This window comes from Lissotriton helveticus, chromosome 1_1 (assembly GCF_964261635.1).
Source record: "Lissotriton helveticus chromosome 1_1, aLisHel1.1, whole genome shotgun sequence".
Classification (NCBI taxonomy): Eukaryota; Metazoa; Chordata; class Amphibia; order Caudata; family Salamandridae; genus Lissotriton; species Lissotriton helveticus.
Window position 1 is genome coordinate 350,426,194 of NC_136057.1, and position 19,512 is coordinate 350,445,705.

At 49.6% G+C, this 19,512-nt stretch overlaps 1 protein-coding gene across 5 annotated transcripts in view; it reads left to right on the top strand.

The window, feature by feature from the left end:
- BORCS5 (BLOC-1 related complex subunit 5) overlaps nucleotides 1-17,897 on the top strand; it is a 237,828-nt gene extending 219,931 nt beyond the window's left edge. For all 5 annotated transcript variants that reach the window (XM_078673508.1, XM_078673524.1, XM_078673535.1 and 2 more), the window contains one exon: nucleotides 16,200-17,897. In XM_078673508.1, coding sequence (XP_078529634.1) covers nucleotides 16,200-16,460 — 261 coding nt within the window. In that variant the 3' untranslated portion in view covers nucleotides 16,461-17,897. The remainder of the gene's footprint in view (nucleotides 1-16,199) is intronic.
- The last annotated feature ends 1,615 nt before the right edge of the window (nucleotides 17,898-19,512 follow it).

Here is a 19,512-nt window from a genome sequence, read left to right on the forward strand (position 1 = left end):
TATAAGATACCGATAGTTGTTGCATTTATCTAACATGTCCACAAAGTCAATATGGAGAGCTTTAAAAGGACCTTGTGGTCGTAGAATGGTAGAATTTATCACCTTCAATGTGGGATTGGGAGAGAATTGTTGGCAAACAGTACAATTAAGAAGGTACATGGTACGCATATCATGTAAGCCGGGAATGAACCAATCTTGTATTTGCATAGACAAATGATCTCTTGAGATGTGAGCTGGTAAATGCAATTGATCGAAAGCGATCACAAGTAAAGCCTGAGGCATCTCTGGTTTACCTGTAGATGTTTGTCTATACATTAAGTTGTCCCCTGACTAGGAGCAACCTGTAGCCTCCCATAACTGTTTCTCATGTGGTGGAGCAGCTTCCTGCAACTTTCGAAGATGTAAAATACACTGTCTTAGCATAATGAGGCGTACCATCTGTGGTAGTGTTAGATTCAGAATCCGACAATGAGGTGGTATGGGCCACCAAAACAGGGACACGTTGTGAATCTGAAGGTACAGGCGGGGGTGCGCCTAGCTGCATCCTGAGCTGCCCTATCTGCTGCAGCATTTCCCCATGACACAAAATCCTGTCCATTTGTATGTGCCACACATTTCACAACTGCCACTGCCAGTAGTAACGAAAGTGCCTCTCTCAAAGCCTCTAAAAGATTCCTATACATAACAGGACTTATGTCTGACTTAAAGAAACCTCTCCTGCTCCAATTCTTAATGCTAGAATGTACAGTGGTAGTCCCATAATCCGAATTGGACTAGATTGTGATGACTTCTCCTATTTCTTGCTTATGAGCCACATTCAACTCTGCTGCCTGTGTAGAATAATGTGCTGGTAGTGTTGACTGCTCTACTATGTGGCATGTCTGAAGAGTAATACTGTTGTGCTCTGACTACTGCTGTACCTGTATATCTTACTCCTGTATCCTAGTCAATAGTAGAGGAACCATCAACAAAAGACAATACTACCTGGAATAGGATCCTCTGTTGCTTTACTAGATTCACTAGGTCTATACGTTGCTCATTCAGGCACATCAACCTCAGAGTCTAGTAGAGGGTGAGCAAAGAATGTCGCAGGATTCACTGTATGACACTTCACAACCTTAAAAGATGGCAGCAACAGTATCACCTCATATCCTAACACTTTGTGGTTAACCCCTTCTGTGCGGGACACATTCCCCTGCTGTGCTGGGGGGGGGGGGCCCGTACAGCGCCCCGGTGCTCATGACGAGGTCAGCTCGTCATGAGCCACGGTGCTCGTCATGGCCACGCCCGTTCCAATGGAACGCTCAGCACAGCAGGGGAATCAGCCCAGCATGCGAGTGTTCCATGTAACGGGCGCAGTCATGACGAGCTCAGCTCGTCATGAGCACCGGAGCGCCGTGGCTCATGACGAGCTGACCTCGTCATGAGCACCCAAGGGGTTAAAGTAGTATTAGCCTTCTGAATGATAGTGAACACTGCATTGTCTGCATAGAGCGTCAAAGGTGCCCCCATAACAATGTGGGTGCTCTTCTGCAGTGCACAGGCTGTAGTGGAAAGAGCTTGTTCGCATGGATAATGTCCTCGCATCATCACTGAATCCAACTGTCCACTAAAATATGCAATATGTTTGTGTCCTAGAGGATATGTCGGCATAAGGACAGCTGTCATCACTTGAACGTTGCAATGATAAAAAAGAGGTCAAACTCCTTGGTGTATTCATGAGTCCCCAAAACTGGGGCGTTTGTTATCTCAGTCTTCAATTTGTTTTAGATCTCCCTAATTTCTGGTGACCACGTTATCTTTTCTGTCTTTTGCCTGTTTAATAGAAGCTAGAAAAGACGCTATTAAAGTGCTGTAATCAAAGACCAATTGTCTCACATAATTACTGAGGCAAAGAAACTTCTGCATTCCCTTAACAGTTTGTGGCTCACTCAATTGATGTACAAATGCTGTGCTTTCAGGAGTTTTTTGTCGACCAAAAGCTGACAATAGTTGTCCTAAGTAATGGACCTCCTCCTGACAATAGGGAACTTTGTCTCTTTCTACCTTGTATACTCTCTGTGCGAGAGTAACCAATATAGATGTGGTATCATTCCTACACTGCTGTTCTGTAGGACTGCAAAGTAATATGTTGACATAGTGCAATAATGTACTGTCGCACAGAGAATATGTTACGTAAATTTTGACCACTGTGTTGAATATGCTAAGAGAATTACAATACCCTTGAGGTAAATGAGAATACAAATACTTAATCCCTCGATAGGAAAACGGTACCAAATAATGGCTGTCTGGATGGAGAGGGATGCTAAAAAAGGCATTCTTGAAATCTATAACAGAGAAATATTTAGCATCCTGAGGAATAATCATCTAAATGATGAAAGGGTGGGGATTAATTGGACATTCTGATACTGTGCCTCTCGAGGCCGGGTCACCCCCCTCACTCGCCTGCTGCCCTGCTAGCCAGCCTCCTTGCCAGGCTCCTGCCTGCCTGCCTGCCGCCACCGCCGCCCCCCCAGCACCCCCGAGCGGCCCAGCCACAGCGGAGCCGGCCGCTCGCCACTTTTCCCGCCGCTGGCCCCTGCGGCCCCGCCCACCACCGGCCCATTGGCCCGGACGCTCGCCCAGCCCAGCAGACCCGCCCTCCCGTCCCCCTTCTTATGACGCCCCCTGAGCGGCCGCGCAGCGGACGCGCGCAGCGGGAGCACCGATTGAGCGCCGAAGGTGCGCCAAAGGTAAGCCCGTCTGCGCCCGTCCGCGCCTGGACCGCGCCCAGTGCCAGGACCCCTGGCCCCCACCGCCGGAAGCCGACCAGACGAACCTACGACTCCACCGAACTCAACGCTCTCAACACCGGCCGAACCCCGCGCTGCTACCGAGCCACACCGAGACGCACCCACGGACCCTTCAGCTGCCACTCCTGCAAGTTCACCTGCAACCGGACCCACGCTACACCAGCACCCACCAAGCCGAACTCCAGCAGCACCCACCTGAAGTGCATCCTGCTCAACACCCGCTCCGTCCACAGACACGCCGTCGAGCTTTGGAACCTGCTCGACACCACAGACCCAGACGTCGCCTTCCTCACGGAAACCTGGATGAACGCCTCCTCAGCGCCCGACATCGCCATCGCCATCCCGGACGGCTACAAGATCATCCGGAGGGACCGCGTCAACCAGACAGGAGGAGGCATCGCCATCATCCACAGGAACTCCATCCGCATCACGACCAACACCGACGACAACCTCGCACCCGCCGAACACCTGCACTTCCAGATCCACGTCAACCCCAAGACCACCCTCAGAGGCACCCTCATCTACAGACCCCCGGGACAACGCGCACAATTCAGCGAGGACATCGCCGACTTCGTCAGCCCGCTCGCCCTCCCCTCAACCGACTACATCCTCCTCGGAGACCTCAACTTCCACCTGGAGAACAACAACGACCACAACACCACCACCCAGCTGGACAACCTCGCCAACCTCGGACTCAAGCAACTGGTGACCACCCCCACCCACTACGCCGGACACACACTCGACCCGATCTTCTCTTCCAGCAAGGACATTGGCTTCAGCCACGCCACGGGACTCCAATGGACGGACCACAGCTGCGTCCACTTCAGCTACAGAAGGACCACGCTCCACCATCTCCAGCAACAGGCTCCCCGCAGAAGCTGGAACAAGATCACTGCAGACCAGCTCACTACTTCCCTGAGCAAGAACCCTCCCACCAGCACAACGAACCCCAGCCAAGCGGCCACCAACCTCACGAAATGGATCAGCGACTGCGCAGGCGACCTCGCCCCTCTGAAGACCCAGCCGAGCAGACCCGGCAGCAAGAAAACCCCATGGTTTAACGACGAACTCAAGAGCTCCAAGAAGAACTGCAGAGCACTCGAGAAAACCTGGCGCAGAGACCCAACACCGGACAACATGACTGCCCTCAAGCTCGCCACCCGACAACACCACCAGCTGATCCGCGCCACCAAGAAAACCGCATTCAAGGAACGACTGGACAACAACGCACACAACTGCAAGGAACTCTTCAACATCGTGAAAGAGCTCTCCAACCCCAACGCCGGAAACAACGACATCACCCCTTCGCAAGACCTCTGCAACTCCCTCGCCTCCTACTTCCACAACAAGATCGCGGACATACACAGCAGCTTCAGCACTCAACCAACGCACGCCACGACCGAACCACCGCCACCCTCCGCGCCTGGACCCCGATCAGCACCGAAGACACCATCCGCACGATGAACTCCATCCACTCCGGATCTCCAACAGACCCCTGCCCTCACCACGTCTTCAACAAGGCCGACGCTGTCATCGCACCCCACCTGCGGAACATCATCAACACCTCCTTCGACAGCGCCACCTTCCCGGAGAGCTGGAAGCACGCCGAACTCAGCGCTCTACTCAAGAAACCATCAGCAGACCCTACCGACCTCAAGAACTACCGCCCCATCTCGCTGCTCCTGTTTCCAGCCAAAGTCATCGAGAAGACCGTCAACAAGCAACTGGCCGCCTTCCTCGAGACGAACGGCTCCCTCGACCTCTCGCAGTCTGGCTTCCGGGCCAACCACAGCAACGAGACCGCCCTGATCGCAGCTACAGATGACATCCGAGCCCTGCTCGACAACGGAGAAACAGCGGCCCTCATCCTCCTGGACCTCTCCGCGGCCTTCGACACTGTCTGCCACCGCACCCTAGTACAGCGCCTCAGCAACGTCGGAATCCAGGAGAAGGCACTGGAGTGGATCACCTCCTTCCTCGCCGGAAGGACACAGAGAGTCCGCCTCCCCCCGTTCAGATCGGAAGCCACCGAAGTCATCTGCGGCGTCCCTCAAGGCTCCTCGCTCAGCCCAACTCTCTTCAACGTCTACATGAGCCCCCTCGCAGCCATCGCACGCCAGCACAACCTGAACATCATCTCCTACGCAGACGACACCCAGCTGATCCTCTCCCTCACCAACGACCCCGCCACCGCCAGAGCCAACCTACACGAAGGGATGACAGACGTAGCCAAATGGATGTTGAACAGCCGCCTGAAACTGAACTCGGACAAGACGGAAGTCCTCATCCTGGGATCCTCACCCTCCGCCTGGGACGACTCCTGGTGGCCCCCCGCCCTGGGCAGCGCACCCAAACCAACTGACCACGCACGCAACCTGGGCTTCATCCTGGACTCCTCCCTCTCCATGACCAGACAAGTCAACGCCGTCTCCTCGTCGTGCTTCAACATCCTGCGAATGCTACGCAAGATCTTCCGATGGATCCCCACCGAAACCAGGAAGACGGTCACCCAGGCCCTCGTCACCAGCCGGCTGGACTACGGCAACTCCCTCTACGCCGGCACCACCGCCAAACTCCAGAAGATACTCCAGCGGATCCAGAACACCTCAGCACGACTCATCCTGGACATCCCCCGCCGCAGCCACATCTCCGGACACCTGAGAGACCTGCACTGGCTCCCGGTCAACAAGAGAATCACCTTCCGGGTCCTCACCCACGCACACAAAGCCCTACACAACCAAGGACCAGGATACCTCAACAGCCGCCTCAACTTCTACGCTCCCACGCGCCAGCTTCGATCGACCAGCCACGCCCTCGCCGCCGTCCCCCGCATCCGAAGAGCCACCACAGGAGGAAGGGCCTTCTCCTACCTGGCCGCCAAGACTTGGAACTCCCTCCCGACCCACCTCCGCCTGACCCAGGACCACCTCGCCTTCAGGAAGCAGCTCAAGACCTGGCTGTTCGAGCAGTAGCGGACCCCCCCCCCCCCCCCCCCCCCCCCCCCAGCGCCTTGAGACCCTCCGGGTGAGTAGTGCGCTATACAAATGTTCTGATTGATTGATTGATACTACTACATAATTCACGGGGCACAGGTCTTGCACCATAAGCCAAGTATTACCCTCGGATAAATCGGGGTGTTACAAGGAGACTTAGCAAGTAAGTTACTCCTTGCTCTATTAATGCCTGTGTAGAAGGGGCAATGCCCTGATCTGCTTCAGAAAGAGTACACTGTCTTACCCTAAGTAAATGCGCACCTTCTTTCAATGTAATTCTGAATGGTGTAGCTCTACAAATAAGGCCTATATCATGGGGAACCTTAGTCCACAATGTGTCTGATACTTGGGAAAGATCTGCTTCCCTAACTGAATCAAAAACTGTACCTGGTGTGGGCGTCCTTACTTCCAATATTGTCAAAAAATTGATCATCCAGTATTTCCCTGACAGTTTTACCTGGCTCACTGAATAGAACACATGCCCACAAGACATTGTTATGATCGCTGGCTATCCGAGTGCCATAAGTTGGTGTTATCTCTAAGGCTTCTATTTGCCATGTCATTTCATTGTCAGGTGTCCAAGAATCTTGCCTTTGTCGTTGTAAAAGAAACTCAAGGTAACTGCACCTCTCTTCCTAGTAACTGGCGTTTCTGCTATTTTTGTACACACTGCTGTAGCAAATGCTTCTATGTCAGTGGGTCGAGTTCTGATTTGATCTACAGTAGAGGAATCGACTGTTACAGCCAGGATCTTGAAAGGTAGAACTCCAGGGGTAGAACAATTCATAGTGCTATCAGGCTCAAAATGAATAGTCCTATTTAATTTGGCCATAAGTTCTCTCCCCAATAGAGTAGCTGAGGAGAAAAGTAAACGGCCATAAATGTAACTACCTCTTACTTCCATCTCCACTGGTTTAGTAAATGGAAACCTCATTACTGCCCCAGAGAATCCTAGTGTGTCCATTGATCTATTCGAAATTGGAAGGTCTAACCCAAGTTTGGGTTGCGCCTTTATCTATGAGGAATATACATCTCTTGTCGTTTATAGCTACCGTCCTAGTGGGTTCCTCATCTGGACTGGCGCCACTGACAATACTGGACGCATGGAACTACTCTGTGGGCACCTTCATTGTGTGTATCTTCCCACATAATTTTTTCTGGAAAGGATTTCCTCCTCTCACAATCGCACCTCCCTGTCCATTTTGAGGCAGGGTCACCATTTGGGGTGCTTGGTAACTTTGGTGGGGCAGCATCTCTTGCAACCGAGGCATTGCTGGTTTCTGCAAATTTTGTGGTGGCACCTGAGGTACATATATTATTAGTGGGTTTGACTGCGGCTGCACTACTGTATTTCCTGGCTGATTTTAAACACCTGTCCTTCCATTTTGTTAATCCCATCTCTTAGTTCTGCAATTTCTAATGAAGTGTATATGCCTGTGACGGTAATGGCATGTTTGATCCATCCTTTGGGGACTCATTCTGCCGCGTCCTATTCCTCCTCCTCCCTTACTTCCTTGTGACCCTTATATTATCCTTCTGTTGTGGGTACTGTTGTTGGGTGGACCCTGGGACTGATCTCACAAACATTAGTTATCTGAGTGGTGGCTGCCACTACAGCTCCTTCCACTGCGCCTTTCTTTGCCAACTTTTGCTGCACTTACTTAGCTGCTGTCTTCTCTGTGACTTCCTGCGTGTTTCTGTCTTTTTCTCCTGCTTCTTACAAAAAATGATTATTTGTGCCTGTAGCTCTGTCCTGTGTTTGGCCTCTAATGGCACTATATTGTCTAGATTATCCTGTACATGAGAGAGTAAAGCCTCCTTCACTACATTGTAAACCAAGACAGCATTTCCCCTTCTTATTTCCCAACCCTGACCTACTTCTTGAGATAATTTCTCCTTCATTCTGGTAAAAAACTGAGCAGGGTCCTCATTCGGCTGCATTGATTGAGCCATGAGGGACCCAATGTCTGGCCTGCCTGGATACATTTTCCTCAACGGATCCCAAACTACTGTCCTAACTAAGTTGAATGGGGAACCGTTATACCTAGTCTTTTTTTATTTTTATTTATTTTTATTGATTTCATAGAACAGTGAGCCAGCCATCATAAGAAGATATAACGACATACAAGCATATGGTATAGTGTGGCATGTTCACATCTAATACAGTATGATATACTTAACAATGACAGGCATCTATAAGTGTCCTTGTATGCAATACATGGCAGACCAGGATTGTTAAAATAAGCCTCCAATGGTATGTCAACACAGATTACTTTCCGCATTATCGTCTGCATCATTTCAGTCGACCAGATGACTGTCTATCAAAGTAATCAATATTCAGTACAATTATAACATCCTAACAAAAAAATCATTACCCAAACCCCCTCCCTCCCTGCGTGCTCGGTCCTCAATTACAACAGCAGTATTTGCTTATCCATCGTTTTCACAGGTGTGTGTAAATCAGTTCCAAGGTCTGACATGTTGAAACTGCTCAGTTCCGCCATCTTACCCAGACTAGCACACAGATATTGTCAGGAGACCAATTGCTCCATAACAGTGGAACAAGCTCCTACGTGACAGACCCAACACATTTCAGTAGGACAAAATGTCAATCGCAGTATATTCCTCTAGCATCGCATACCAGCTTAGTGAGATCGGTGTTTTTCGAAGATCTCTGCTTTCCTCCCTTTTCAATTCAGCCCCCTCTGCCTTACCGCATCTCAGCATTTCTGAGTGCCATTCCTGCAGTGACGGGGCCCTAGCCGCCTTCTATCGTGTAGTTATGGCCCTCTTAGCTAGAAGGAGCGCAAGATTAGCGAATCGTGAGGCAGGGTTCCCTTTCTTTGCAGGGAGTCCGAGACCCAGTATGCAGTATTCCAAGGAGTCATTCTGGCGAATTGGTGCTATCGTCGTCAATATTTTGCATATCGTCACCCAGTAATGTCCCATCCTAGGGCAAGACCTTACCATGTGCACCAGCCCTGCATTGGGTGCGTGGCAGCGGGGGCAGTCATCAGTCACCCCCTCAAACATAGCGCTCAGTCTGTGTGGGGTTAAGTACGCCCTGTGTAACAACATCAATTAAATATATTTAAATTTGGGAATACGAGAGACCTTCTTGGGGAACCCCAATATAGTGTTCCATTCCCTGGCTGTAAATGCACGGCCCACATCCCCTTCCCACTTGTCACGGAGTGGCTGCAATGAGATCGCTCTCTCAGTTCGAATCCTGTGAGTGAGCCATTTTGTCAGTTGAGCCCCATTGCCCATTAGGTATTGCATGGTAAGTAGTTTGTTCGTGGGTGGTTCAATATCTTCGAATGCCCTTGTGGTGCGTATATATCTGGAAATATGTGCCTGTAATAGAAACAACGTATCGGGGGCACCATGCATTCATACAAATGTTTCATGTGACATTAGTGCACCCTGGGTAAAATAAGTCTCCCAATGTGGTCATGCCCGCTCCAGTCCATGCCTGTAAGGCACGATATTATACCTAGTCTCAGTGAGGGAAACCTTTCTCACTCCGGCTTCATGGAAAACAGTATCTGTCTCATCTCATATAAGACAGCCAAGTGAACTTTTTATGTTCCCTACTGCGAAGGTGATGCCTGCAGTTTGCTTTTGAAAAGCTCTAATCCATTTCCCTGCTCCCTCTGTAAGTGGTGGAAACAACGTTTTGAGATTATCCTTGGCCGTTTATTGCCAGGGAACATAATGAAGTGCCCCAGGTCCCTTGCGTATCGGGGTCATCTGATATATGGAAGTGACAGAATGTTGGTAGTTGTGCTGTCTGACATTTTTTTGCCACACACTCAAATACTTCCGCATGTAGGGACAATCTCGGTCTAGATCCCCTCACCATAGGGCATACAATCCTCAACATTTGCCATTTCACGTGGCCAGGGACTCATCTGTGTGGCTAAGACTTCAGCCCATCCTGCTAAATGTTCCACATCAGGTACAACATAGTGCCAACTATTTTCTCCTTCAGCCACTATCTCATTGGGGGCAAGATCAGTGCTGCGCAAAACTGATTGAACACTTATGTGCTGCAATGGTCTATCACGTAGTGTCAATCATCCCAGAGCTTCACAATATCCCATCCTGGGGTCTGGCTGGCCATGTGTTCCCTGAAATTACAACCGCTCAAGCTCAGTCATTCAGGGTTTCCTAGTTCTAGAGAACATGTCCTGTTCTCCTCCTTTAGTATTTGTGCTATTAGACAATCCCATCGCTTCCTTTGTATGGTCAAAATCATACAGGGCCTTTCTTGAGTACTGATATCAAAAGTGGAGCGCCTTGCCTACATGCCTATGTATTGACAACTCTATTTGCAAAAAGAACAACTGATGGACAGAATGCAGAACAATTTCATACATTCACCCCAGTACAGAGATCTGGGCCTAAATCCATCGCTTTTTGCTCACCATGCCATTCCAGGTTGGACCCAGCCATATGCAAATCAGCCTTTACCCTGCGCCCAATGGGAACAGTCCAGCCCGAACTGCCAGGCCAGTTCGGGCTGCACCCTGCACCTTCCCGTCCACTCCAGTCTGCTTTTTGTCCCTTTAATAGCCATGGAAGAGATGCCCAAACACGACCGGCCCAGTCTAGCCACAGCTTCACGCAAGCTGTCCAGCCTCTGCGTGGCCGCAGATATGGAACCCAGTGTCTTCGCGGGTCTGGGAGCCAGCAGGAGGGCCAGTCTGCCACCCCCCCCTTCCACTGCCTCCAAATCTTCCTTGTCCGATGTTCCAGGACCATCTTCAGCCAGTTGGAGGTACGATTCGCCATCACCTCCTCCACTGCCAATCCATCACGTCGGACAGTTGGGTACTGCAAATTATCTGAAGGGGCACTCCCTCCGCTTCGAGACATTCCCTCCCCAATGCCACTGTCTTACGATTGCATGTCAGAGTATCATTTGGCACTTCTCCGCCAGAAAGTCTCAGCTCTTTTGTCCAAGGGAGCTATAGAGAGGGTCCCTATGCCAGAAGTAGGTCATGGTTGCTATTCCTGCTACTTTCTGGTGCCCAAGAAGGACAAAGGCCTGCGTCCTAATCTAGGCCTACGGGCCTCAACTGCTATCTCCGGAAGGAGAAGTTCAAGATGATCACGTTAGCTCAAGTCATTTCTGCCCTCGACCCCTGAGACTGGATGGTGGCATTGGACTTTCTGGACGCTTAATTCCACATTCCCGTCCTGCCAGCCCACAGACACTATTTACAGTTCACGGAGATCCTTGAGCACTATCAGTTCACGGTGCTCCCCTTTGGCCTTGCTAGTGCCCCTCGGGTGTTCACAAAGGTGATAGCGGTGGTCGCAGCTCATCTGCACAGATCAGGGGCTCCAGTCTTCCCCTATCTCAACGACTGGCTGTTCAAGGCGGGCCAACCCAAGGCTGTTGTCTCCCACCTCCAGACTACGGCAGACCTCCTGCATTTGCTGGGGTTCACTATAAATGTGCCGAAGTTACACCTGACTCTCTCTCAGATGCTCCCTTTCATCGGAGCTGTTCTGGACACATTGCAGTTTTGGGCCTATCCTCCCGAGCAGCGAGTCCGGGATATTCGGGCTATGATACTGATGTTTCAGCCTCTATCCCGGATTTTATTGAGAATGACTCTGAGGCTGCTGGGCCTCATGGCCTCCTGCATCCTGCTGGTGTATCATGCCAGGTGGCATTTGCGGGCTCTTCAGTGGGACTTGAAGTTCCAGTAGGCACAGCATCAGGGGAATCTTTCCAACTATGTCCAGATCTCATAGGAGACTGTGACACAGCTGCAGTGGTGGTTGGGTCCGAGGCAGCTCCCGCTTCCTCCCGTAACCAGATCTAACGGTAGTGACTGATGCGTCTCTCCTGGGATGGGGCGGATATATGGGAGAGGTGAAGATCAGAGGCATCTGGTCACCAGTGGAGTCCGGGCTCCATATATACCTGCTACCTGCTGGAGCTCAAGGCAATCAGACTAGCACTGAAGGCATTCCTTCCCTCTCTCAAAGGGAAAGTGGTGCAGGTGTTCACAGACAACACTACCGCCATGTGGTACTACAACAAACAGGGCGGAGGGGGGTCATGGACCCTTTGCCCGGAGGCTCTCTGCCTCTGGACATAGCTGGAACATCAGGGCATGACCCTGGTGGTTCAACACCTGGTGGGTTCTCTGAATGCCAGAGCAGACTAACTCAGCCATCGGTGCTTGGTCGATCACGAATGGCGTCTTCATTCGGAGGTGGTGCAAGGTCTCTCTGTGGTGTGGAGAGCCTTGGTTGGATCTGTTCACCACCGAAGAGAACGCGCAATGTGAGCAGTATTGCGTGCTGGAATTTCCAAGGCGACACTCACTCTGCAACGCTTTTCGTCACGAGTGGAACTACAGCCTCCTGAACGCCTTTCCGCCTGTACCACGTCTGCCCTGAGTGCTCAAGAAGATCAAGCGGGACTGGGCCCAAGTTATTCTTGTGGCTCCGGACTCAGCACAAAGAGTCTGGTACCCCGAGCTTCTGAGCATGGCCATCGATCCTCCGATCAGACTGCCCCTTTTAGAGGATCTTCTGTTGCAGCAACAGGGGACAGTTCACCCAAACCTGTTCAGTCTCCACCTCCTTGCACAGAGATAGAGCTGCAACAGTTGACAGCCTTCGACCTTCCGTCCACAGTCTGTAATGTCATCTTGGCAACCAGGCGTCCCTCCACTAAAACGGTATACGCCTGTAGATGGAACAAGTTTGTGGCATGTTGTAAAGCAAAGGCCGTGGATCCCTTTTCCGACCCTCTTTCAGAGGTTCTTTTGTATATACTTTCTTTGGCCCAGCAGGGTTTGGCTCTGGGCACTCTCAAAGGTTATCTTGCTGCAATCTCTACTTTCCTTAAGCTGCCAGATCAGCCATCCTTGTTCAAGTCTCTTAGCGTAACAGATTCTTTAACCCCTTCGGGGCTGATGACGAGCTGGGCTCGTCATGGAGTAGGGCGCTCGCACGCTGATGACGAGCCCAGCTCGTCATGAGCCCCACCCTCGGGGGAAGCGCCAGCGCTCCCACCGAGTCTGTCCGATCGTTAGGTTTTCGGCTGGGATGGCAGGGGAAGACCGTCCCCTGCCTCCCCCCGCCCTCCCCGCCCGCGTCATCAATGACGTCACTGGGGGTTCCTGTTGTTTACCGACGCGCAGGGAAGCCATTTGCTTCCTGCGCGTCGGAGGATTCAGAGGTTAGTTTTGCGGCTGGGGCAGGGGAGAAAGTTTAGAAAAGGCCATCGAGTGAAAGGAAAGGCTTTTCCTTTCACTCGTTGCAAGTTTAGAGCATTCCTGCTGCACGATCGTGTGATCGTGCAGCTGGAATAGTAGGGAGGTTTTTTTTTTTCTTTTGTGGACAATTTCATGCTAGTATGAGTATTCCCAACTTTGAAAATGTGCAATTATATACTGTTTCTGAACTCTATAATTTGTACCCAATTCAGAAATACATAGGTGTCTTTCATACAGATTATTCCATGTATACATTTTCCAAGACAAAGTGCACTATACCTAGTAAATGAAAAAATACCATTGCAAGTTGCTGCTCAGTTTTTGGATCTGGGTTCGTCGGGTTCTTGGTGAAACTACAAGTCCTATATATCCCCACAACCAGGAAGGTCTAACGAATGTAACGGTATATTGCTTTCCAAGAGCTGTCAAAATTAGAAAAAGTTATAGGTGAAAACGTTGAGACAAAAGGCTGTTTTTTTCAACATAATTTCAAATATTCCAATATCTAACTGTTAGTTTCTATAACGAAACCTTCATGGATTTAGACAAATGACCCCTTTCTGAATTCAGAATGTTGTCTACTTTCCGAAAATGTAAAGCTTTCCAGGATCCATTATTGCTTTCAAACTCATTTCTACCATTAACTGGAAGGAGGTGGAAAGCTCTAAAAATAGCAAAAATAGGCTATGTCCCAGAAAAATGCCAAAACTGAGTAAAAAATTTCGGTTCTCTGACAAAAGTCTGTCATTCCCTGAAAGCTGAGATAAGGGAGATTTCAGCCCCACAAACCCTTTTGTGATACCATTTTCAGGGAAAAACCCAGAGGCTTTCATTTGCAGCCCGTTTTTCCCATTTTTCTGAAAAAAACAAAAAAATCACTATATTTTGGTTAATTTATGGGACCCCTCCAAGGGAATCCACAAACCCTGGGCGCCTTTAGAATCCTCATGATGTTGGAAGAAAAGGACGCAAATTTGGCGTGGATACCTTATGTGGTCAAAAAGTTACAAGGGCCTAAGCGCGCACTACTCCAAAACGCCAAAAAAAGCCTCAGCACAGGAGGGGAAAAGGCCTAGCAGCGAAGGGGTTAAGGGCATTACTCATCTGTTTCCTCCATCTTCCTTCATAATGCCCCAGTGGGACTTGAATCCTGTTCTCACATTTCTCATGTGTGCTCCCTTCGAGCCTCTTCATAAAGGTCATCTCAGGCTCCTCATTCTCAGACTGCCTTCCTTGTTGCCAACACCTCTGTTCGCAGAATGAGTGAGCTTCAGGCTCCATTCCAAGCCCCCTTTCTTCTCTGTGCATCTAGACAAGGTGGTGCTGAGAACAAGGCCTTTGTTCCTTCCTAAAGTGGTTACACCATTTCATGTAGGACAATCCATCAACTTGCACACCTTTTTCCCACCTCTGCACCCTTCAAAGGAGGAGAGACTCCACTGTCTGAACCCTAATCGTGCGCTGTCATTCTATCTTGACCTCACCAAAGACTTCCGGGTCGATGATTAACTCTTTATTGGCTATGTGGGTGTCAAGGAAGGCCAGGATGTTCAAAAACGTACCATCTCTGGATGGGTTGTCCTTTGCATTAAGATCTGCTATGCTTTAGCGAAGAAGGATCCTCCAGTAGGGTTGTATGTTCACTCCACTAGGGCTACAGCAGCAACCACTGCATTGGTACGCGAAGTCCTACTCCTTGATATCTGCCCGGTGGCAACATGGGTATCTCTGCACACGTTTTACCAGACACTATTGCCTGGACTGGACAGTCCAGTCTGGAGGGACAGCTATTTTGCCTGTTCGGTCCTCCAGGACTTTCTTGTGTGAACTTGGTTCCCAGACCGACCTCCGGGGATGGTATTGCTGGGGTATCTATTCTAAGGTAAGGAATCTACAACTAACAGTTTCAATCAGATGAACAAGTTACTTACTTTTGGTAATGCTGTATCTGTTAGAGATATGTTAGTTGTAGATTCCTTACCGCCCTACCCATTCTGCGAACTAATTTCTAGGGATAGGGACTCCCTTACAGGGCCCTAGTTGTGGGCCACCAGTGGTCAGTGTCTTTCATGGCTCTGCGCTTCTGGTGTGGAAAGTCATATCAGAACTGACGTCAGCACGTAGCGGCGGCGTCAAACTAGGCATCACAACGTCATCCCAGCAACCACGATGCCAACGATGGACGTGGAGTCGACCGACACCACTACCTACAGGGGTATTGCTAAAGAAAAAATCCCCGGATCCAGACTGACGCCTGGGGGAAATGCTAAGGTAAGTAATCTACAACTAACATATGTCTCTACCACATACATCATTACCGAAGGTAAGTAATTTGTTCTACACACCTACACAGGGCCTTTGCTCAGACTCGGCCTGTCCACGGTGTACGACTAACCCAGCAGACTACTTCTGTATGGTATGGTTCTGTGCAAAGATACAACTCTACTGGACCGCAGTGACTAGTGACATTGCTGGGAGGATAGTTCCCTCTCTCTCCCCTTTTGATCCTCCTAGGGATAATTAAGGGGTACAGGCGGCACTAGGGCTGAAAGGGCCTTTCTAGGTACGGCCCTCCTCGCTGCAAAGCGTGATGTGGCGGCGAAATGGCTGAATCGTCTCCCCCCCCTCTTACCCCCACCCCCTCCTTTCGCAATAACGATGGTATTTGAGGCAAGGGGCTGCCCCCAAAAGCACGGACGGGTGTGGGGAAGTGGCTGAGTTTCTTACCCGATATATTTGTTACACGTCTGGGAGAGCAATCATTATTTGTATATATATTTTCTGGGTTTTCCATGGTCACAATATGGGTTTGTTATACAATGTACTGCATATGTGCCATGCCCACTGTTGGCCACCTCGTGGCCGTAAAAAGCCTAATAAAAGTGGTCTATAAAAAAACATTTACAATAATAATAGTGAAAGGTGATGCATCAATTAAAGGAATTTTCTGTAATAAAACGCATGAACAAACTAAGGGCCGATATTGCGAATGTTAAACCTGTATCTAAAACCCCTTTTTGTTTTTATTCAGTCGTTCTTTTCTTTCTTGCTACGTATGTGACTATTTTTGTAATGCATTGAAACATTAAAAATAAAAAAAGTTAAATAGTGAACAACAAATGTCCACCTTTAACCATAATGTATTTTCTCCTGGTGCATTGGTACAGATGGATAGTTCTGTCGACACACTCTACAGTCTCATGCAGGAGCGACAGAAGCGCTTTGCCAAATATGCCGAGCAGATCCAGAAGGTGAACGAGATGTCGGCCATCTTGAGACGCATCCAGATGGGCATTGACCAAACGGTGCCGCTGATGGATAAACTGAATTGCATGCTTCCAGAGTGCGAGAGGCTGGAACCATTCTGCATGTCTCCTGACCGGGACCCGAAGCCACAGCCCCCCTCTTCTCACTTTCCCAGCTCTTAAGTGTGTTTCAATGCTTGCCTTGAGCCAAGATGCGCATGTGTGACTCCCCTTCTGCTGGGTGGAAGTGGTGCTTCCTTTCATAGAAGCAGCCAGAGGATTTCCTCACTGGCAAGAGGCCAGTACTGTCGATGGAGGTCTCTCTACTTCAGTTCATAGACAACAGTACAATGGCCTTTAAGGAAACCGATTTATTACATGCTCCATGTTTCTATTTTGGTTTGCTTTCCAGTGGGCCTGGAAGCTGTGAATATAGTACAGTGGTCAGAGCTCCACGAACTCCCCGCTTCTGCCTCACCCGCAAACAAATGGCTGAGAACCTGTGAATACGGACACCAGGCCCACCCACCCTGTAAACCACTAATTGGGGGAGAGGTGAATGGCATGATTCTACTAACTCAGCCTCTGTTGTTCATCTGAACCCTGATGTGTTCCGATTTCTGAGATATGAATTCCTGTATTGAAGAGGATGGCGTTTGTTGGAGCATGCTGTCCTGAGCTATTCTGCAGACTTTAGAGAGAATATTTTATGTTTAGCTTTAGGCCATTGCACCACCACAGCACCCCTAAATATCAGCCTGCCCGCTACTGTTTGATCTCCGTCCATAGCAGGTATTATGCGGTAAGATAAATATGGTTTCTCGTGGTATTTTTGATGTTGATCGTAACACAGTATATATTTATTTGGTTAAATGTGTTCCTCTTTGTTCTGGAGAAATTGCATTATTTTATTGAATTGGTGCTAAAATTGATCCAGTTTACATACTTTGGCCCTGGATGGTCTGGGTATATGCCGTCTAGCACCATGGAAACCCCATTGTCTGCCTCCTGCTGCTAGATTTTAGGTCAGCCACTCAAAATTGAATTGTTTCCAAAAGGTGAGTTTGATTGCGGCGGTCTCGATGGAGGGAGAATAATTTATTTTCCGTTCTTATTCGCTCAGTTGGGTATTTTACGTTTGCTAGGAAATAAAATCCAGCTCCCATTTAATATTAGTCATCCAGCTCCCATTTAATATTAGTCATCCCACCCCTGTCAAAAAAAACATCCCTTTCATTGGGTATCTTCGTTGTCTTCACAGTCAGGTTTATGAATGTGGGTGGTTCTTCTAAAGCAGACTCGTGCATTTTCCATTGACAAGATTGCAGGGAGTGTCATAGTGAGAAAATATTTTCAAAATGGTAATATGACATTGGAAATGCATGTAAAATGAAAAGTTTAAAGTAGACGTCTGTGTCGTGCACCAGGAAAAGCTTTGGACTGTTTCCTGATGTAGTAATACTGTTTTACGACTTGAATGTTGTGGCATGGGTCTGGTCTATGTTTACAGTAAGGATTAAAAGCGAAGTCCCTGTGTACTTACTTTTTTATTGTGGTACTTATTGAGCAGGAGTAGTAATCTCCTTAATAACTTGAAACCAAAATAAAAAAAGAAATTCATCTAAATATTTAGATGTTTGTCATTATTCTTGCCCTCACCAAAAGTCTACAATTTTCTTTACATTTGGTAATTGCTGTATTGACACAACCCTGGTGTTTGACAGGAACGTTCACCCCAGGGTGATGTATTGTGTACCTCAGTGGCATAGAAAGGTGGGTGCAGTGGGTGCGTGATCGTCCCGGGTGTCATCACTGAGAGGTATGGCAAAATGGCCCAAAAATTTGTTTTAAACACATTTTTGCCATTTGTCAAGCCAGGAGGGACACATTTTCCACACCGGGTACCACCAGACCGTGCTACTCCACTGCTGTACCCTGCACGCACTAAGTGCCCGACTGCTAGTGTATCTGGGTCCTGGCATAAATCTAATCTAGTGTGTGCCCCAGTACCTAGGCCCGTCCCTGGAAGTGCAAGGTCCATGACTTGTCCTGTGACTCGAGGGACAGAGGAGGCGCACCAAGCTTACCCTCACAGTGATCAGACCGCAACTCTTTCTGTTCTGGAGTTAGCACATAAAGCAGTGGTGGCATCTTACAGTATTTTGTAATCTTCTAGTCAATGAGACCTTTTTAGGTCTCGCCTAGCGTTGCAGCGCGCATGCGCTACTCGCTCTGGGAGACATATTGTGAGAGAGGAGATTTCAGAAGGGGACTTGAACCCCCCACCTATCATTTTCAATGGGTCGCATCAGCGTTTATGCTAAACACTGGCTTCGAATTGAAAAGGATGCTTCTTGGTTACCGCCCTGTCTCCCTTTTGGTGGCCCGCCCGGACTGGGTCCTTAGCTTCACGGCTGTCTTGAAGTATTTTCTTATCTCAAGGGGGCGTGTAAGTGTGAACACCTCTGTTTTACTCAGCCGCATGCTTATTTTAGCAAGTCCCAACCACTCCAGCGGCGTCTGACCCTCGTCAGCCCTGCTCTTCGTACTCACTGTTGTTTCAATCTGACTGCCCACTCACTGCAAATAAATGTTACTGAGTCGAGTCCACACTTTGCAACCCCATACACTGTGCCTCTGGCTTCACCCCGAGTCCTCTTGTCACTCTCTCTCTGCCTCATTCCACAGTTCCCTCCTATCCTCTGCCTCCACGTTCTATCCACTCCGACCTCCTTGCTGAGCCTCTGCACTCTCTCCGCAGCCTCTGCTGACGCCCAGCCCACGCTGTCTCTCTCCCTCCTTCCCCCTTGCTCACTCCGTGGTCATGTGCTGTCTTTTTGTTTGCAGTGGAAACAATTTCTCTCGTCCTGTATCCCAGGCTGGAGGAAAGGAAGCCCTGCATGCTGGCTCTGCAGAGCAGGGCGGCGATCCCTGGCGGGAGGACTGAGGCGTCACCCCCACCTGGGCGGCCAGAGAGGTGCTCCTCCTCCTCTGCCTGATCCACCCCTGGGGCTCTAGGAGCATGTAGGGCAGGAAACCTTTTACAATCCCGGGGGGTAGCCGGAGCCTCTGACCCCTCCCCCTTCTTCCACTGCCAGGTAAGTTTTTGTTGTCTTTGCTGCTGTGCGCGAGGATCGGTATTTTACCAACCCGGACCTGCACTCCTGGCACATGCATGAATTGTGGGTCGTTCTGGGCACCATCCATGGTGGGTGCACCTGGCCGTGCATTGCTG